General features: G+C 41.6%; 1 protein-coding gene across 6 annotated transcripts; it reads left to right on the top strand.

Annotated features, from left to right (window-relative positions):
* The first annotated feature begins 9,569 nt into the window (after positions 1 to 9,569).
* Positions 9,570 to 15,058, top strand: LOC115184912 (uncharacterized). 6 transcript variants are annotated; one of them, XM_029745472.1, is made up of 14 exons: positions 9,570 to 10,516; positions 10,659 to 10,727; positions 10,840 to 10,926; positions 11,210 to 11,314; positions 11,564 to 11,662; positions 11,787 to 11,834; positions 11,950 to 12,030; positions 12,129 to 12,371; positions 12,700 to 12,746; positions 13,546 to 13,792; positions 14,229 to 14,327; positions 14,455 to 14,538; positions 14,644 to 14,748; positions 14,868 to 15,058. In XM_029745472.1, the coding sequence occupies exons 2-14, from the start codon at positions 10,692 to 10,694 to the stop codon at positions 15,000 to 15,002; spliced, it is 1,416 nt and encodes a 471-aa protein (XP_029601332.1). In that variant the 5' UTR covers positions 9,570 to 10,516; positions 10,659 to 10,691; the 3' UTR covers positions 15,003 to 15,058. The 6 variants fall into 6 exon arrangements, with proteins under 6 accessions (XP_029601332.1, XP_029601330.1, XP_029601328.1 ...); XM_029745470.1 differs by having other exon boundaries at positions 13,546 to 13,615; positions 13,703 to 13,792; positions 14,455 to 14,748; XM_029745468.1 differs by having other exon boundaries at positions 9,570 to 10,201; positions 10,439 to 10,516; positions 14,455 to 14,748.
* The last annotated feature ends 4,500 nt before the right edge of the window (positions 15,059 to 19,558 follow it).

Raw genomic sequence — 19,558 nt, forward strand, 5'->3', positions numbered from 1 at the left:
AAATTAATTTAAAAAAATGGAAAAGCTGAAATGTCTTGAGTCAATAAGTATTCAACCACTTTCTTATGGCAAGCCTGAATAAGTTCAGGAGTAAACATTTGCTTAAGAAGTGTCATGGAATTTCAGTACTGAGAGATTTGGTAATTTCTTCAAACAATCATCTTTATTTAGTATGTATTTATTATTGCAATAATGAGGCTGGTCGAACCCCCACCCTTGAGTGTTGGACCGAGTAACCTAACCTTAACACAAATGCAGAGTACTATATATAGTTGACACTAATTATGCTCAGTCATGGTTGGTTCAACCCCCCTCATGCAGACCAAGGACCATCATAAGCCACTCTGGGTTCATCCTGTCGTTATCTGCACGTGGATTGTTGTCTTAACCCCACCCTGGCTTAGTTTCCCAGATGCAAGATGATTTGAGACAATGAGGGATTTTTCTACTCCTAAGCTATCTCTAGTAAAACACATTCCTGTCCATGTAATGCAGTCTTTAACTCATTTGTAAGCTCAAGCCATCTCCAGTGACCATACGCCCAGATTAGTTGCAGGCAACTAGAGTGGAGACCATAAAAACACAGACACTAACAGGACAGAAATATCCTCCTATTTGTTAAGTATTAATTGCTAACTATTAATATCGGCCATTGGATTAGTTGTTCAGCAGTCTTATGGCTTGGGGGTAGAAGCTGTAAAGAAGCCTTTTGTTCCTAGACTTGGCTCTCCGCTACTGCTTGCCATGCGGTAGCAGAGAGAACAGTCTATGACTTTGGGCCTGTCTCTGACACCACCTAGTATATAGGTCCTGGATGTCAGAAAGCTTGGCCCCAGTGATGTACTGGGCCATCCACACTACCCTCTGTAGCGCCTTACGGTCAGATGCAGTGCAATCGCCATACCAGGCGGTGATGCAATCGGTCAGGATGCTCTCGATGGTGCAGCTCTAGAACATTTTGAGGATCTGGGGACCCATGTGAAATATTTTCAGTCTCTTGAGGGGGAAAACGTGTTGTCGTGCCTTCTTCACATCTGTCTTGGTTTGTTTGGATCATAATAGTTTGTTGGTGATGTGAACACCAAGGAACTTGAAACTCTCGACCCGCTCCACTTCAGTCCCGTCGATGTTAATAGGGGTCTGTTCGGCCCGCCGTTTTCTGTAGTCCACGATCAGCTCCTTTGTCTTACTCACATTGAGAGAGAGGTTGTTGTCCTGGTACCACACTGCCAGGTCTCTGACCTCCTCCCTATTATCTGTAAGGTCCCCCAATCGAGCAGTGAATTTCAAACACAGATTAAACCACAAAGACTAGGGAGGTTTTCCAATGCCTCGCAAAGAAGGACACCTATTGGTAGATGGGTAAAAAAAAAGCAGACATTGAATATCCCTTTGAGCATTGTGAAGTTATTAATTACACTTTGGCTAGTGTACCAATACACCCAGTGACTACTAATTAATTGTGAATAATGATGAGTGAGAAAGTTACAGACACACAAATGTCATACCCCCAAGACATGCTAACCTCCCACCATTACAGTAACATTGGAGGTTAGCATTTCTGGGGTGTATGATATTTATACCTCTGTAACTTTCTCACTCATCATTATTCACGATTCATTCAGGATTATCACTAATCATGGTAGCATTCACATGAATGTAGAAGTGTTTAGAAACATGTTATATTCTTATTTACAATAAAAGTGACTCCAAAATGACACAATACATTATTTACCATTAATTTCTATAGGGCACAAAATAATCTGAAACACAACTAAAACAAAGAGCAAATGCATCCAACAACTTTGTAGAGTCACAAGCTTGATGTAGTCATTACTGTGCTATCAATATGGGACCAAATACCTTTTACTACTTTAATACACATAGAAGTGAATTTTCCCAATACTTTTGGTCCCCTAAAATGGGGGGACTACATACAAAAAGTGCTGTAATTTCTAAAGGGTTAACCCGATATGGATGAAAATACCCTCAAATTAAAGCTGAGAGTCTGCCCTTTAACCTCATAGTCTATGTATCATTTAAATCCAAAGTCCTGGAGTACAGAGTCAAAACAACAACACATTTGTGGCTGTCCCAATACTATTGCAATTTATCTTTATGAATACAATACAGTAGTTATCTTCAATGGGTTTGGCCATTGATCTTTTGGCTAAAAGATAAGTCATCATTATCTGAAAGCTCTTTCACGTTGCTGCTACAAATATTTCAAATGTCTGAAGTAAAATATGAAGTTATTTTCTTGGAAATATAAAAACAACCACATTAGCGAATTCAAGGTGCTATTAGAAGCAACATTGAGTCACATTAAATCTCTCACTGTCACAGGCGTCGAAAGGATTAGACCAAGGCGCAGCGTGTACAGTGCTCATTCTTGATTTATTTTATGAGAACACTTTAAACAAAATGACCAACAGTTCCGTCAGGTAAAACAACTAAACAGAAAATAACCACCCACGAAACCCAAAGGAAAACAGGCTGCCTAAGTATGGCTTCCAATCAGAGACAACGAAAGACACCTGCCTCTGATTGGAAACCATACTCGGCCACACATGGAAAATGAAACATAGAAACCGAAAACTAGAACAAATTCCCCTAGAAACAAACCAACCCCAAAACACACAAAACAACCCCCCTGCCACGCCCTGACCATAATACTATGGCAAAATTACCCTTTTCTGTCACGTCCTGACCAGTAAAGGGGTCTATTTGTTATTGTAGTTTGGTCAGGACGTGGCAGAGGGTATTTGTTTTCATGGTTTTGTGTATGTGTTTAGAGGGATATTTTATGTAGAGTGTTTCTGGGGTTTATTGGTGTAAGTGTCGATGTAGAGGGGGTAGTTGATTTAGGTGGTTCGGGGTGTGTGTGTATTGTAGAGGGGTATTTGATTTATGTGTTCCGGGGTGTTGGGTATGTTCTTGTGTTTGTATTTCTAAGGGGCAGTTCCAGTTTTGTATTTCTGTGTTGGCCTGGTATGACTCTCAATCAGGAACAGCCGTACATCGTTGTTGCTGATTGAGAGTCATACTTAGGGAGCCTGTTTTCACCTGTCACTTTGTGGGAGGTTATGTTCTTGTTTAGCTGTTTGTCTGACAAGACTGTCAAGTTCGTTTTGTTTTGTATATGTGTTTTCCTTCTTCACCAAATAAAAAGATGTGTACATTTTCCCGCTGCGTCTTGGTCTCTACCCTACGACACCCGTGACATTTTCACTGGTCAGGACGTGACACTCACGTAGTCTCCTTGTGTACGATCAGAACATGTTCAAATCAATTTAAACTTAATGTGCAGTCAAAAGTGGAATGAGCAATGCACAAGAGGAACACAATTATTTTCTCCTCTTCATTATCAAATGATGCTATTTTCTGTGCTGTAGTCCCTTGGGAGAACATTTACATGCACTCTAAGAGCCAGGAAGGGAATTAAGCATTTAACTACTTCACGGGGGATTAGTTTAATTAAGATTTTGAAGAGGGTGAAATAGAGAAAACAATAATGTGGAGTTCTATAGAGTTATGGAGGAGCTCTGCAAACCAACATTCAATGGAGGTCCTGAAGAAAGCATCCTTTCTTGCTAATGTGGTCCGTGACATGGTCACATTAGCCATCACTTGTTTTGCAACTTATGGCTTCTCTCAAATACAGTTGAAGTCGGAAGTTTACATACACCTTAGCCAAATACATTTAAACTCAGTTTTCCACAATTCCTGACATTTAATCCTAGTAAACATTCCCTGTCTTAGGTCAGGTAGGATCACCACTTTATTTAAAGAATGTGAAATGTCAGAATAATAGGAGAGAGAATGATTTATTTCAGCTTTTATTTCTTTCATCACATTCCCAGTGGGACAGAAGTTTACATACACTCAATTAGTATTTGGTAGCATTGCCTTTAAATTGTTTAACTTGGGTCAAACTTTTCGGGTAGCCTTTCACAAGCTTCCCACAATAAGTTGGGTGAATTTTGGCCCATTCCTCCTGACAGAGCTGGTGTAACTGAGTCAGGTTTGTAGGCCTCCTTGCTCGCATAGGCTTTTTTCAGTTCTGCCCACAAATGTTCTGTAGGATTGAGGTCAGGGCTTTGTGAAGGCCACTCCACTAGCTTGACTTTGTTGTCTTTAAGCCATTTTGCCACATCTTTGGAACTATGCTTGGGGTCATTGTCCATTTGGAAGACCCATTTGTGAACAAGCTTTAACTTCCTGACTGATGTCTTGAGATGTTGCTTCAATATATCCACATCATTTTCCTATCTCATGATGGCATCTATTCTGTGAAGTGCACCAGTCCCTCCTGCAGCAAAGCACCCCCACAACATGATGCTGCCACCCCCGTGCTTCACGGTTGGGATGGTATTCTTTGGCTTTGAAGCCTCCCCTTTTTCCCTCCAAACATAACGATGGTCATTATGGCCAAAAAGTTATATTTTTGCTTCATCAGACCATAGGTAATTACTCCAAAAAGTACGATCTTTGTCCCCATGTGCAGTTGCAAACCGTAGTCTGGCTTTTTTATGGCGGTTTTGGAGCAGTGGCTTCTTCCTTGCTGAGCGGCCTTTCCGGTTATATAGGACTCCTTTTACTGTGGATATAGATACTTTTGTACCTGTTTCCAGCATCTTCACAAGGTCGGCGTTTGCTGTTGTTCTGGGATTGATTTGCACATTTCGCACCAAAGTACATTCATCTCTAGGAGACAGAGTGTGTCTCCTTCCTGAGTGGTACGATGGCTGCATGATCCCATGGTGTTTATACTTGCGTACTATTTTTTTATACAGATGAACATTGTACCTTCAGGCGTTTGGAAATTGCTCCCAAGGATGAAACAGACTTGTGGAGGTCTACAATAGTTTTTCTAAGGTCTTGGCTGATTTCTTTAGATTTTCCCATAATGTCAAGCAAAGAGGCACGGAGTTTGAAGGTAGGCTTTGAAATACATCCACAGGTACACCTCCAATTGACTCAAATGATGTCAATTCGCCTATCAGAAGCTTCTAAAGCCATGACATCATTTTCTGGAATTTTCCAAGCCGTTTAAAGTCACAGTCAACTTAGTGTATGTAAACTTCTGACCCACTGGAATTGTGATACAGTGAATTATAAGTGAAATAATCTGTCTGTAAACAATTGTTGGAAAAATGACTTGTGTCATGCACAAAGTAGATGTCCTAACCGACTTGCCAAAACTATAGTTTGTTAACAAGAAATTTGTGGAGTGGTAAAAAAACGAGTTTTAATGACTCCAACCTAAGTTTATGTAAACGTCCGACTTCAACTGTACATACGTATACATACACACAAACGCATATATATATATATATATTTCATATATATTTTCCTTTATTTCTTTCTAACCCTACCACCCCTCCCCTAATTGGAGTAAACTAGTGAACAACAACGCTTAGGCCTCTACTTCCAGGTTATACATACTATATACTACTTTACAATAGTTATATTTTGTTTGATTTTTAGTCCTTCCTCTAATCTCAACCTCTCATCTATTTCTGATGTCCATCCAGTTTGATTTCTATTTGCCATATATTTTTTACTGTGCTGTTTCACAGATGGACCATTTTAGGAGATAAGGTCAGAACCAGAAAAAGCTTTGCTATTGACTACAAAGAATCTATTTGCTATTTTTGAGTGTGTTAAGATGGCACGATGGGGTTGGGGGGGATATCAGTGCAAGAGTATGTGTAAACAACATCTTATAAACAAGTTTGTAGTATTTCAGCAGTAGCACTTAGTGTATGTTGTGCAATGGGAGAAGAATGAGGCAATAATTGGCCATGAACCATAACACTTTCTACAGGAGAAATAGAATCAAAAAGCAGGTAAACTCTAATAGTGTTCCCTACCCCTTTGCAAGCTATATGTTAGATGTACACCATTTGAAAGTGAAAATCTGCGATTACAGGACTTACGGGCCAAAATATAGTGTATATGTATCAATCTTGATGGCTTATTATGAGTCATCTGTTTTGTTCAACTTCAGATCACAACGTTTTATGCATAGAAAGAAACAGGAAGCGTCAGAAAGACAGCACCTTCAGGCATTCCACGGAAAATGTCCCCAGGAAAGGAGACGAGCATGCATCACCTGCTTGCATTGTGAGACTAGATATGCAGACATTGTTCTTGACATTAATGAACTTATCAATCCAGTTACAGTATATGTCATTAGTGTAACAGGTTATCCTATTTGTAGCCATAACTGTGAAAAATAAATCAATGCTGTCCTCTAGTGGTCTAGAAGGCTTATTGCACCTGGAGGAGGGTTACTTAATGTCTCTTGTAGTTGACCAGAAATTCATGTTGCTTCTTTCAAATCTGATGAATTTACAATCAGTACTATTACCTAGACAACTGTATTAATATTATTGAAGGCTACAATAAAAGTCCTAAAATAATCTACTTCTTGTGTGGTGGGACCCCTACTTATCTTGTACCAGGTAGGACAGAATTATTCTTCCAACATCCATTAGATATGATTATCATTTAATCCCTGTTGTTTGAATCAGAGTAGAGGCTTGTATCAAAACTCAGATGACCAATGATGATTTGAACCCCATATTTATTCAAAATCTGCATAGGGGAGAGTGGGGTAATTTTAGCCAAAGGGTTAAGTTGAGCCACACTAGTTTCGAGGAAACCATACACAAAATGAATCATTAGACAAATATTTAGGAAGCGGTCATCATTTCATGGAGTCTATGAAGAAAGAAACCACATGGAAAAAGAGATAAGCAAGTAAGGTCCAAGAAACAGACAACCGTAAGGCTCTCCAGAGGGTAGTGAGGTCTGCGCAACGCATCACCGGGGGGCAAACTACCTGTCCTCCAGGACACCTACACCACCTGCTGTCACAGGAAGGCCAAAAAGATCATCAAGGACAACAACCCCCCGAGCCACTGCCTGTTCAGCCCGTTATCATCCAGAAGGCGAGGTCAGTACAGGTGCATCAAAGCTGGGACCGACAGACTGAAAAACAGCTTCTATCTCAAAGCCATCAGACTGTTAAGTAGGTCAGAGACTATGTGGGAAATCACACTGGAAACTCGCTTGCGTATCCCTTCAAGTTTGCATGTCTAATGGGATGCAAATAATGTCCATTTTCCCCACCCATCAGTAACTGCCTGTCTTGCATGACAAAGGTTACAGATACCGCATCAACTTATTTGCTCCTCTTTTGATTTGAATGGACCCTGATAAAATAAGTCATGTGGATCTCAGGTGTGAGGCTTTGTCTAGTTCAGACACATCCCCAAAGCCAACACCTCATTTGGCCGCCTTTCCTTCCAGTTCTCTTTTCTGCTCTTTTGCACAACAGTATCTCTACTTGCACATCATCATCTGCTCATTTATCACTCCAGCGTTAATCTGCTAAATTGTAATTCTTCGCTACTATGGCCTATTTATTGCCTACCTCCTCATGCCTGTTGCACACACTGTATATAGACTTTCTTTTTTCTACTGTGTCATTGACTTGTTTATTGTGTTATTGGCTTGTTTATTATTTATTCAATGTGTAACTCTGTGTTGTTGTCTGTGTCACACTGCTTTGCTTTATCTTGGCCAGGTCACAGTTGTAAATGAGAACTTGTTCTCAACTAGCCTACCTGGTTGAATAAAGGTGAAATAAAAATTTTAAAAAACACCACACAGTATAAAAGCAGCTCTGTAAGACTAGTCTTTTACCTTATGATTAACATTTTGATCACTTATTTGCCAATTGTAACACTGTGGCTATAAATCGGCACAGATAAAATGTTGAAGTGCATTTGCACAGCTCTCTCGTTATTCCTTGAAAGACATGAAACCTGACCTACATCACAAGTCTGACTGTTTTGTTTCAAAATGTGTGGCACCTTTTTACAGAAGAGTCTTACTTCCTGTGTGAAACATCCATAAGAAGGAGACATTAAAATGAAATAGAAGAAGTTGGCTACCAGTGCTCTGTATGCAGTAGCTGTCTTTCCATGGTTCAAAATGGCTTGGCCTCAATCATTCAGATGACACACTCCTTCAAACAGTGAAGGTCTAATTTCCTGGTGGGTCAATGTAAGCTAAAGCTAACAGAGCTAATAGTTAGCTGTCTGAGAAGCTCAAACACGAAGGCTGACAATTTCAATTTGCAACATGACCTTCTGTGTTGGAATACTTCCGGAGAAACGTTTCCAAGTGGTCGAAGTAGAAATCAAATCTTACACAAAATATATTGGACAATTAAATGTGAAGTAATGCCTAAAACAACAAGCAGTCAATTATTCTTGGACTGTGCTAGACATGAACATGGGAGATGTTTGGCTGCTTTGATTGGCTGATGCCTAATGATTTTCAACATCAAGTGACTGGATTAGGCATAGGGTTAGCCAATAGCACATGGGTAGACCATACTTCAGGTCTCAAGAAGGCAGTAGCAATGCTAACTTATTATTTCACTATGCATACTGTATCTATTACCTTGAGTGAGATCATGCCTATGGACACCCAGTTGAATTGTCAATGTTTGGATTAACTTCAAATGAGTAAACTTGGCTTTTACACAATGACTCAGCCTCTAAATGTAGTTTTTTGCACCTCATTTTTTCATGGACAGTTCCACAAGTCCATATTTTCGGCTCATCCCCTTTGAACTATCTCTTCCTCATATTCAGACCTACAAAGGCTGATTACCTGTGATATCTGACTCAATCCCCCAACCCCTCTACACATGATGTTTTGATACAGATTTAGGATCTTAATTTTCATTTTAATGATGTTTTAGTCCCATGCGTGGAGGTTGAACGCTTTGACACATTGAATGTGAAAGTGAGAGTGGTTCAGTGAGTGGACTCGGCCTAGAAAGAATGTTCCTTTTCAGAACCATGGAGAGCGCATTATGCATTGTGGCGCAGCCCCTTTTTCTACTCCTAGTTAGAGCCATATGTATTTGCTAAACTGCTCTACTTCACTGCTCTCTAAACCATGGTTCATAGTTCACAATTTTATAAACTCCCAAATCGTCCCCAACATGCAATTTAACACTGTTGAGTGTTTTTTAATCAGATTGGTTAACATGTTCATCCCATTGTGACATTGCCAACCACGACGATTGGAATCATTTGACGTATTAATGGTTCCCTATAAAACCCTTTACTTCTAAGAAAGTGTCATATGGTCTTGAACTCGGTCAAAACACTGCAGTATGAAGGGTGATAATGAGTAGACCTACGTTCAGTAGTTTTTTGAAAGCGACCACGCTGAGATTGCTCCGTAAGCGACCGCTTCTGTGTGCAGCTGGTCTGGTGATCGCAACGGGTTCCGCAGTCTACTTTTATAACACATATTACGGCGTCGGTGAGGATGAACCGGCCACCGTGGAGACCGTGGACCGTGTTGTCACGGTTGAGGAGGGTACATTTACAGATTTTACAATGTCTAAATAACAATACTGACTGTATAAACGTGTAGAACAAAAGGAGGAAGGGAAGCGCTGCTAAGGTACACAATAGTAGGTTTTGGTAGACAGAAGGTGCTCTTTGGTAAAAGGGGTAAATTGGTCATCAAAAAGAAAGGAGGACCAAGGCACTCTTCATATAATTAATTAAAATGCCTTTATTTGTATGGAAAGTTCAATGGAAAGTTTTTAAACATGGTTTCCGTTGAACATGCCATACAAATGATGGCATTTTAATGAATGATATGAAGAGTTCCGTGGTCTTCCTTACTTTTTGACATACTGTATATAGTCTAGACTGAAACTATATTCAGGCGTCGTCTAAAATGGCACCCTATACCCTATTCCCTATTTTTCTTTTTACCAGGGCCCATAGTTATATGGTCAAAAGGCTCTAGTTAATAGTAGTGCACTAAATAGGGAATAGGGTGCCATTTAGGGCTCATTTGTTGACATGATGATGGCTAATAATTCCACTATTAACAACAACAAACCAACATGCTCCTCTGAAACCAAACCTTTTCTTGAGGTTTAATTGAACATATTGGTACATTATGCAGACACGTAAATACAATGTGATATCATACAATATAAACACAATTCAATTATAAGATCAGCCTAACTACATGGACAGATGTTTGGTGTCTTGTAGTATTTGTTCAACTTAGAGAAAATAATTATTTATTGTTTATTCATAAAGATCATGATCCCACCCTGGACCAGGAGGACCCAGTCCTTGTTCAGGTAAGAATACTGTAGGCCTATCAATAGTCTGGGTACCGGTCGGTTTCTGCTCTCTTGCCAATTCCATCGTGGCAAAATGGTATTTGCATGACAATCCCATAAGGAGTTGTCAGAGAGCTGAAACCGCCTGGCACCCAGGCTATAACAATACTGCTTCATTATCAGGACTGGTTCAATAACAATCAATTCAAACTGTAATTTTACTGACTCGAGAATGGATCCTGATTTATTCCTTAGTTTGTGGATGAGGAGGTTGGGCAGCGTCCCTGTCTGGCTTTAGTCCCTTGGTCTGGACCTCTGTGGGTTCCCAGCTCTGTAAGTCCAACAGTACTGATACTCTCTTGTCTTCTCTCTGGTCTTATGACTGATTTATGTAGCTTAAACACAAACATGACGTTTTCTGAAGAACAATATGGAAATACATTTCTGTAAACATATTCCACATGTTTTACAACAGCAGCTGACTTATAACCTTACCCTTGCTGGGAGGATGTTAGTGAGAGAGCTGGCAGTGTTAAACACACAGGTAACCATGCAGATTATTGGACAAAGCACATTTTATCTAACAGGAAGGATTACCTTCAGTATCCACTATAGTAGTGAAATACTTTGCTGTCTGTTCCCTCATTTTCTCCCAGATGTTCATGATGGATCAGCCTGTTCTCATCTGTTTCACTCTTGTTGGGAGGATGGTGTGGGAGGAACTGTCTTCTCAAACTGAACAGGTATCCATTCATATGCAGATACTTCAGATGTTTCCTTAACCTTTGAACACAGACCTGTGTAGTTCAACTGCCAATTCTTTTAGAATCTATAATGCAGTGGCCTCCTCTTGTGATCCTCCCTATACCAGTCTGTCACTCCTATAGGCTACCAGTCTGTCATTCTTGTTCCTTAGTATGTGGATGAGGAGGTTGGGCAGTGGCCCTGTCTGGCTTTAATCCCTTGGTCTGTTTATTATTAATCACAGAGAAAGCTCTACAATTAAGGGATGTCTTTGTTTTGCAGCCAAATAGTGAAGACTCTGGTTTTCCCTATGAGAAGATGCAGCTGGTTGGGAACTGGGGTTCATTTCATTTCCATACCTGGATAATCCGTTATGGACGAGTGCAGGTACTTCAGACATATTCTTAACATTTGTGAACACACCTGTGTGTTTTAACTACCATTTGTCTCTGGGTTTTCTTTTGTATATCTGGTCCTAATTGAAACCTAGGGTAAAGTTGTTGTACGAACATCATGTTGGCTCTATATCACTGCCAGTGGTGATAGTCCAAACTGAAATCGCCTGCCAAATGATATAGAAATCTACAGCTAAAATATACAGAGAGGTGTGCAGACTGAAGCTGTTTTTCTTTATAGCAAAATGAAGAGGACATGCATCACCTGTGCATTGTGAGGGGAGTGGAGAAACAGCTGTGGTGGAGCAGAGTCATTCAGGAAAAAATCCTGGACCCATGGGTGAGAGATTCTCAACTGATCTTTCATCTCAAATGCACCTGATTTGTGTCAAATGATGCACAAAATATAGGGCTACTTATATTTCCTGAATGAAATGTAATTTTTCCCTGTGTCTCTTTGAAAGGGTATTGTCCAGGTGGTCCTCACCAACATGGAGGTGACTGGTATTAAGGTACAGTCTAACACTTTCATAACAAAAAATGGAAAGTGGCAAATGTCCATTTACCTATTTAAATAAATGTTGACAAAATGAGATGATACATTTGAATTTCTATCCTATCTTTTAGTTCCTTGGTAGAAGGATCCATGAACTCAGGTCTTGCCTCGTCAAGACGAGGTCAGAGTTCACCTATTATGAGGACGCCCAGGTATGCCTCGTTGTTTCTCTGCGGTAGGATTTATTTCAGTGTTTGGTTGAGGGGTTTTCAACATTGTGGTTGGGCTGACGGTGTTGTTTGTTAAAAAGCAGGTGGATATCTCCACCACAGTGGAGGGGTTCCAGGAGAGGGGGGATGACATGATGGCGTATCAGTTCTCTACCTCTGACATTTTCACCATCCCTCATGAGCCGTCCTCTGGCTCCTCTCACCAGTTCCCCCAGGATTCTCCACCTCCCCCTCCGCCTCCCCCGTTCCCTTCCGATTCCCCTCCACCTTACCACTTCACCCAGGACCAGGCCCAGGACCAGACCCCTGACAGCACTCCTCAGGTAAAACTCTTTCTACAGTCAATAACCCTTTTTCTTTGTTTTCCTGACATTTGTACTTGTGTGTACAGGTGTGTGTCTAAGTGTCATTGTGTTCCAAACACAGTGTTTTGGTATCAACAGGTTTGTATTGTCTGTATAGGGTCCAGTTTTTAGGTCAAGATGAAAGTATTGTTATGATGTCACTGAATGTTTTGTCCGCTTCAGTTGAAGGTGAAATGCAGTTTAGTATTTATTTTATTTACTTATCTACGTAAGTTAGTTAAGAACAAATTCTTAACTGACTTACCTTGGGAGCCCAGAGTTGATGTTAATGTGATGTCTGTTTTAGGAGTTTGTGGAGGAGCAACATAATGCTGCAGATGTGCCCCAGCTGTGGTGAGTTTGCTGTCATGTGTTCATCTATAGTAAAAACATTTGCTTTGAAATAATCTGCCCCTATATTGTAGTTATACAGACGTAGGACCTTAATAACCTTTTACTGCAGTGGGCTAAATCAGGGTCACACACAGTGTTTCTTAGTAGTCTTAAACAAATCTACTTTGAAACAAAAGTCTACACCTCACACACATGGATATGGTCTTAAAAAAGAAAACACCTTTAGCATTTCAGATATAGAGTTGAAACACTTTATATACACTACCGGTCAAAAGTTTTCGAACACCTACTCATTCAAGGGTTTTTCTTTGTTTTTACTATTTTCTACGTTGTAGAATAATAGTGAAGACATCAAAACTATGAAAGAACACATATGGAATCATGTAGTAACCAAAGAAGTGTTAAACAAATCAAAATATATTTTAGGTTTAAGATTCTTCAAATAGCCCCCCTTTGCCTTGATAACAGCTTTCCACACTCTTGGCATAGGAAATATTAGTTATTATGTGTATTATAATTTACATTTTTGTAGGGGTTGATAGATTTTCCGTTAGGGCAAGTCAAGTCTGAAATTTCCAAGTGGAAATTACAAACTTTAAAAGCCTTTTTAAAACTAAAATACACTACAAGTTTTTCAGCAACAAACAAATGATCAAATTATAATCCTAGATTGGTATGGTTTTCTGGATCTTGCAGTTGTAACATAGTCTAACATAAAAGGATTTCTTAATCTCATGGCATTAATGTATGCTTTAGCTTCTTATGTTGCACATTTGTTACTAAACATTTCTATTTACAGGAGTTACTTTGGAAACCAAGGGACAACCAACTTCTCTCTGAGGCTGGCCGGTATCCGACGTGCTATGGAGGTGAGAAAGTGTGAATTTACCACCATTTGTTTTTCATTTGATGTACATTTGTGTACTATTTCTAAATGTACTGTCTTGTTCTCACAGGCTCTGACATCCTCAGACAGTAACTCCCTTAATTACCTCACCCACGCTGGGAGGATGGTGTTGAGTGGACTGTCCGAGCTCAACCAGCAGGTAACCATTCACATAATTGTACAGCATTCATCAGACCAGATATATAGTTCCCACTGGGCACAGACGTCATTTCAGCGTGTAGTTTTTAGTTACATTTGGTTGAGTTCAATGTGAAATCAATAAAACAAATGTACCATGTCATTGGACTTAGGTTAAAAGTTGGGTGAAAAAAATACGTTGATGACTTTTTTCAATTCCAATCAGTTTTCCATGTTGATTCAACATCATCACATTACATTTTTGTTGTTGATATGACAAGGAAACAACGTTGATTCAACCAGTCTTTGCCCAGTGGCTTACATTTAGGCAATAGTGATTTGTAAGGTTTAGTTGAAAAGTTCCAATGTCTTACAAGCCAAACAATCAGAATTACAGAGCTGAATCTTTGAGTTTATGATCCAAGTTCTAAGGAATTTTATGATTGTTTTGTTTTGAGGATGTGAGGCAGTTTCAGCAGGCCTATGACATCCTGGTGAACTTCATTAATGAGCCAGCAAACAGGGAGCGACTAGAGCTGGAGATGGCTCTTGTAGGAGTAGGTTTACATACAAGCTTGAGCGTTAGCTGCAGGCACCGTCTGCTCATCCAACATCTACTCAATGAGACTTTCTAAAGTGCTTGTCAATGAAAATGATGTAATTATCTTATTTGTTCGACTTCAGATCAACCACATCAACTTCACGGATGTATTTTATGAATTTGTTCTACTAAGCCTTCTGGAAGGAAAAACATCTATTCCAACATCTGTAAGTGGCCCTAATAATGTAAACATCCTGTTGTTTATCTACCATATCCACACTAGCCATACCAGGTCTGTAGACACCCACTTATGTCCCCTGTTCCTTCTCCAGAGGCCTGGTACCTTCTTTTATCTGCTCGTGGAAGTGATCATGAAGATTCACCCTCCTGGAGAAGCCTGGACAGAGTCTGCTGGGAACTTCTACCTCCTCATTAAGGTGCATTTCTCTCTCTCCCTCTCTCTCTCTTTATCCTGAACTGTGTGTGATGGTTTGTTCATCCTTGTCTTTGTACTTGGTCATTAAATAATAGTTGATGATGTGTCTGTTGTCGTCAGGATCAGATGAAGGCGTGGTTGGACTCCATCTTCAACCTCGATGAGTCCATCTATGAAAGCCCACAGAGGCTCTCGTGGCAGGTGATGGTGAATCTAGAAATGCAGGTTGACTTCCTCCTGTCCAGCCTGGATTAAGGGTCCCAAACTGAGCTGAGGATCCCAAACATAAAATAAAGTATTTTGCATTTAAACATTACCTGTCAATCTGAAACTAATTTTACATCATGTCAAAACAAATCAAATGTTATTGGTCACAAACACATGGTTAGCAGATGTTAATGCGAGTGTAGTGAAATGCGTGTGCTTCTAGTTCCGACCGTGCAGGAAAATCTAACAATTTCAAAACAACTACCTTATACACACACAAGTGTAGTTTGGAGGGTACTATGCTGTTAAATGCTGAGCTGTAATCCATGAACAGCATTCTTACAAAGGTATTCCTCTTGTGTGATTGCAATTGCGTCGTCTGTGGACCTATTGGGGCGGTTAACAAATTGGAGTGGGTCTAGGGTGTCAGGTAAGGTAGAGGTGATATGATCCTTGACTAGTCTCTCGAAGCACTTCATGATGACGGAAGTGAGTTCTACAGGGGGATAGTCATTTAGCTCAGTTACATTAGCTTTCTTGAGAACAGGAAAAACGGTGGCCTTCTTGAAGCATGTGGGAACAGCCGACTGGAATACGGATTGATTTAATATGTCCGTAAACTCACCAGCCAGCTGGTCTGCGCATGCTCTTAGGACGCGGCTAGGGATGCCGTCTGGGCCAGCAGCCTTGCGAGGGTTAACACGTTTAAATGGGTTACTCACGTTGACTCCGGTGAAGGAGAGCCCGCAGGTTTTGGTAGCGGGCCGTGTCAATGGCACTGTGTTGTCCTTAAAGTGAGCAAAGAAGTTGTTTAGTTTATCTTGGAGCAAGACGTCGGTGTCTGTTTTATTTTTGTAATCCGTGATTGACTGTAGACCCTGCCGCATATGTCTCATGTCTGAGCCGTTGAATTGCGACTCTACTTTGTCTCTATACTGATGCTTAGCTTGTTTGATTGCCTTGCGGAGGGAATAGCTACACACTTTGTATTCGGTCTGTCACGTCCTCACCATAGTAAGATGTGATTTTCTATGGTAGAGTAGGTCAAGGCGTGACAGGTGTTGTGTTTTTCTATGTTTTCTATTTCTATGTTTAAGTTCTAGTTTTTCTATTTCTATGTTTCTTTTGGGTTGATCTCCAGTTGGAGGCAGCTGGTCCTTGTTACCTCTGATTGGAGATCATATTTAAGTAGGGGTTTATCGTCCTGGGTTTCGTGGGTGATTATCTATTGAGTAGTGTTTGTTTCTCTCTGCGTCACGGTTTGTTGTTTTGTAAATTCAGTTATTTATGTTTTGCAAAGTTTCACAGATTTAATAAAATGTGGAACTACAACCACGCTGCACTTTGGTCCGATCCCTTCGACAGCCGCGACACGGTCATGTTTCCGGTCGCCTTGCCATGATTAAAAGCAGTGGTTCGCGCTTTCAGTTTTGGGTGAATGTTGCCATCAATCCACTGTTTCTGGTTGGGGAAGGTTTTAATAGTCATCGTGGGTACTTCGCCGATGTGCTTGCTAATAAACTCGCTCACCAAATCAGCGTATACATCAATGTTGTTGTCTGAGGCTATCCGGAACATATATAAGCGTGGAATCAGATTGATCGGACTAGCGCTGAACAGACGTGAGCACGGGCGTTTCCTGTTTTAGTTTCTGTCTATAGGCTGGGAGGAACAAAATGGAGTCGTGGTCAGATTTGCCGAAAGGAGGGCGAGGGAGGGCTTTGTCTGCATTGCGAAAGTTAGAGTAGCAATGATCCAGAATCCTGCCAGCACAGGTTGCGCATTCGATATGCTGATAAAACTTTGGGAGCCTTGTTTTCAGATTAGCTTTGTTAAAATCCCCAGCTACAATAAATGCAGCCTCAGGATATGTGGTTTCCAGTTTACGTAGAGTCCAATGAAGTTCTTTCAGGGCTGTCGAGGTGTCTGCTTGGGGGGGATATACACGGCTGTGATTTATAATCAAAGAGAATTCTCTTGGTAGATAATGTGGTTGGCATTTGATTGTAAGGAATTCTAGGTCAGGTGAACAAAAGGACTTGAGTTCCTGTATGTTGTTATGATCACACCATGACTCATTAATCATAAGGCATACACCCCCGCCCTTCTTCTTACCAGAGAGACGTTTGTTTCTGTCGGCGCGATGCGTGAAGAAACCGGGTGGCTGTACCAACTCTGATAACGTATCCCGAGAGAGCCATGCTTTCGTGAAACAGAGAATGTAACAATCTCTGATGTCTCTCTGGAAGGCAACCCTTGCTCGAATTTTGTCTACCTTGTTGTCAAGAGACTGGACATTGGCGAGTAGTACACTCGGGAGCGGTGAGCGATGTGCCCATCTACAGAGCCTGTCCAGAATACCGCTCCGTCTGCCCTTTCTGCGGTGCCGTTTTGGGTCGCCTACTGGGATCCGATCCATTGTCCTGGGTGGTGGTCCAAACAGTGGACCACCACTGTTTGGACCACTGCGACACAGCCCGGGATAGAGCCCAGATCTGAATCAAATCTAATCAAAGTTTATTTGTCACGTGCGCGGAATACAATATGTGTAGACCTTACAGTGAAATGCTTACTTACAGGCTCTAACCAATAGTGAAAAAAAGGTATTAGGGGAACAATAGGTAGGTAAAGAAATAAAACAACAGTAAAATGACAGGCTATACAGTAGCGAGGCTATAAAAGTAGCGAGGCTACATAAAGACACCGTTTAGTCAGGCTGATTGAGGTGGTATGTACATGTAGATATGGTTAAAGTGACTATGCATATATGATGAACAGAGAGTAGCAGTAGCATAAAAGAGGGGTTGACGGGTGGTGGGTGGGACACAATGCAGATAGCCCATTTAGCCAATGTGCAGGAGCACTGGTTGGTCGGCCCAATTGAGGTAGTATGTACATGAATGTATAGTTAAAGTGACTATGCATATATGCTAAACAGAGAGTAGCAGCAGCGTAAAAAGAGGGGCACACAATGCAAATTGTCCGGGTAGCCATTTCATTAGCTGTTCAGGAGTCTTATGGCTTGGGGGTAAAAACTGTTGAGAAGCCTTTTTGTCCGGTACCGCTTGCCATGCGGTAGTAGAGAGAACAGTCTATGACTGGGGTGGCTGGGGTCTTTGACAATTTTTGGGCCTTCCTCTGACACCGCCTGGTGTAGAGGTCCTGGATGGCAGGCAGCTAAGCCCCAGTGATGTACTGGGCCGTACGCACTACCCTCTGTAGTGCCTTGCGGTCAGAGGCCGAGCAATTGCTGTACCAGGCAGTGATGCAACCGGTCAGGATGCTCTCGATGTTGCAGCTGTAGAACCTTTTGAGGATCTCAGGACCCATGCCAAATCTTTTTAGTTTCCTGAGGGGGAATAGGCTTTGTCGTGCCCTCTTCACGACTGTCTTGATGTGTTTCGACCATTCTAGTTTGTTGTTGATGTGGACACCACAATCATCTCCTTAGTTTTGGTTACGTTGAGGGATAGGTTGTTATTCTGGCACCACCCGGCCAGGTCTCTGACTTCCTCCCTATAGGCGGTCTCGTTAATGCTGGTGATCAGGCCTACCACTGTTGTCGTCTGCAAACTTAAGATGGTGTTGGAGTCGTGCCTGGCCATGCAGTCGTGGGTGAACATGGAGTACAGGAGGGGACTGAGCACGCACCCTTGGGGGGCTCCAGTGTTGAGGATCAATGTGGCAGATGTGTTGCTACCTACCCTCACCACCTGGGGGCGGCCCGTCAGGAAGTCCAGGATCCAGTTGCAGAGGGAGGTGTTTAGTCCCAGGATCCTTAGCTTAGTGATGAGCTTTGAGGGTACTATGGTGTTGAACGCTCAGCTGTAGTCAATGAATAGCATTCTCACATAAGTGTTCCTTTTGTCCAGGTGGGAAAGGTAGTGTGGAGTGCAATAGAGATTGCATCATCTGTGGATCTGTTTGGGTGGTATGCAAATTGGAGTGGGTCTAGGGTTTATGGGATAATGGTGTTGATGTGAGCCATTACCAACCTTTCACAGCACTTCATGGCTACGGACGTGAGTGCTACGGGTCTGTAGTCATTTAGGCAGGTTGCCTTTGTGTTCTTAGGTACAGGGACTATGGTGGTCTGCTTGAAACATGTTGGTATTACAGACTCGATCACAGACATGTTGAAAATGTCAGTGAAGACACCTGCCATCGTCTGGCCCCGCAGCCTTGTGCATGTTGACCTGTTTAAAGGTCTTACTCACATCGGCTACGGAGAGTGTGATCACACAGTCGTGCTCTCTCATGATGCTCTCATGCATGCCTCAGTGTTGCTTGCCTCGAAACGAGCTTAGAAGTGATTTAGCTCGTCTGGTAGGCTCATGTCACTGGGCAGCTCGCGGCTGTGCTTCCCTTTGTGGTCTGTAATAGTTTGCAAGCCCTGCCACATAAGACGAGCGTCGGAGCCGGTGTATTATGATTCAATCTTAGCCCTGTATTGACGCTTTGCCTGTTTCATGGTTCATCGCGGGGCAAAATGTGACGCCTCTAGCAGTGATCAGCGCCTGACAGGTTTAGCACCTCATTTTAAAGCTTCTAGAGACCCCAACTGATGTATAGAACAATCTTAAAGTGATCTATTTTGGTTTAGA

Source organism: Salmo trutta, unplaced genomic scaffold, assembly GCF_901001165.1.
Source record: "Salmo trutta unplaced genomic scaffold, fSalTru1.1, whole genome shotgun sequence".
Taxonomy (NCBI): Eukaryota; Metazoa; Chordata; class Actinopteri; order Salmoniformes; family Salmonidae; genus Salmo; species Salmo trutta.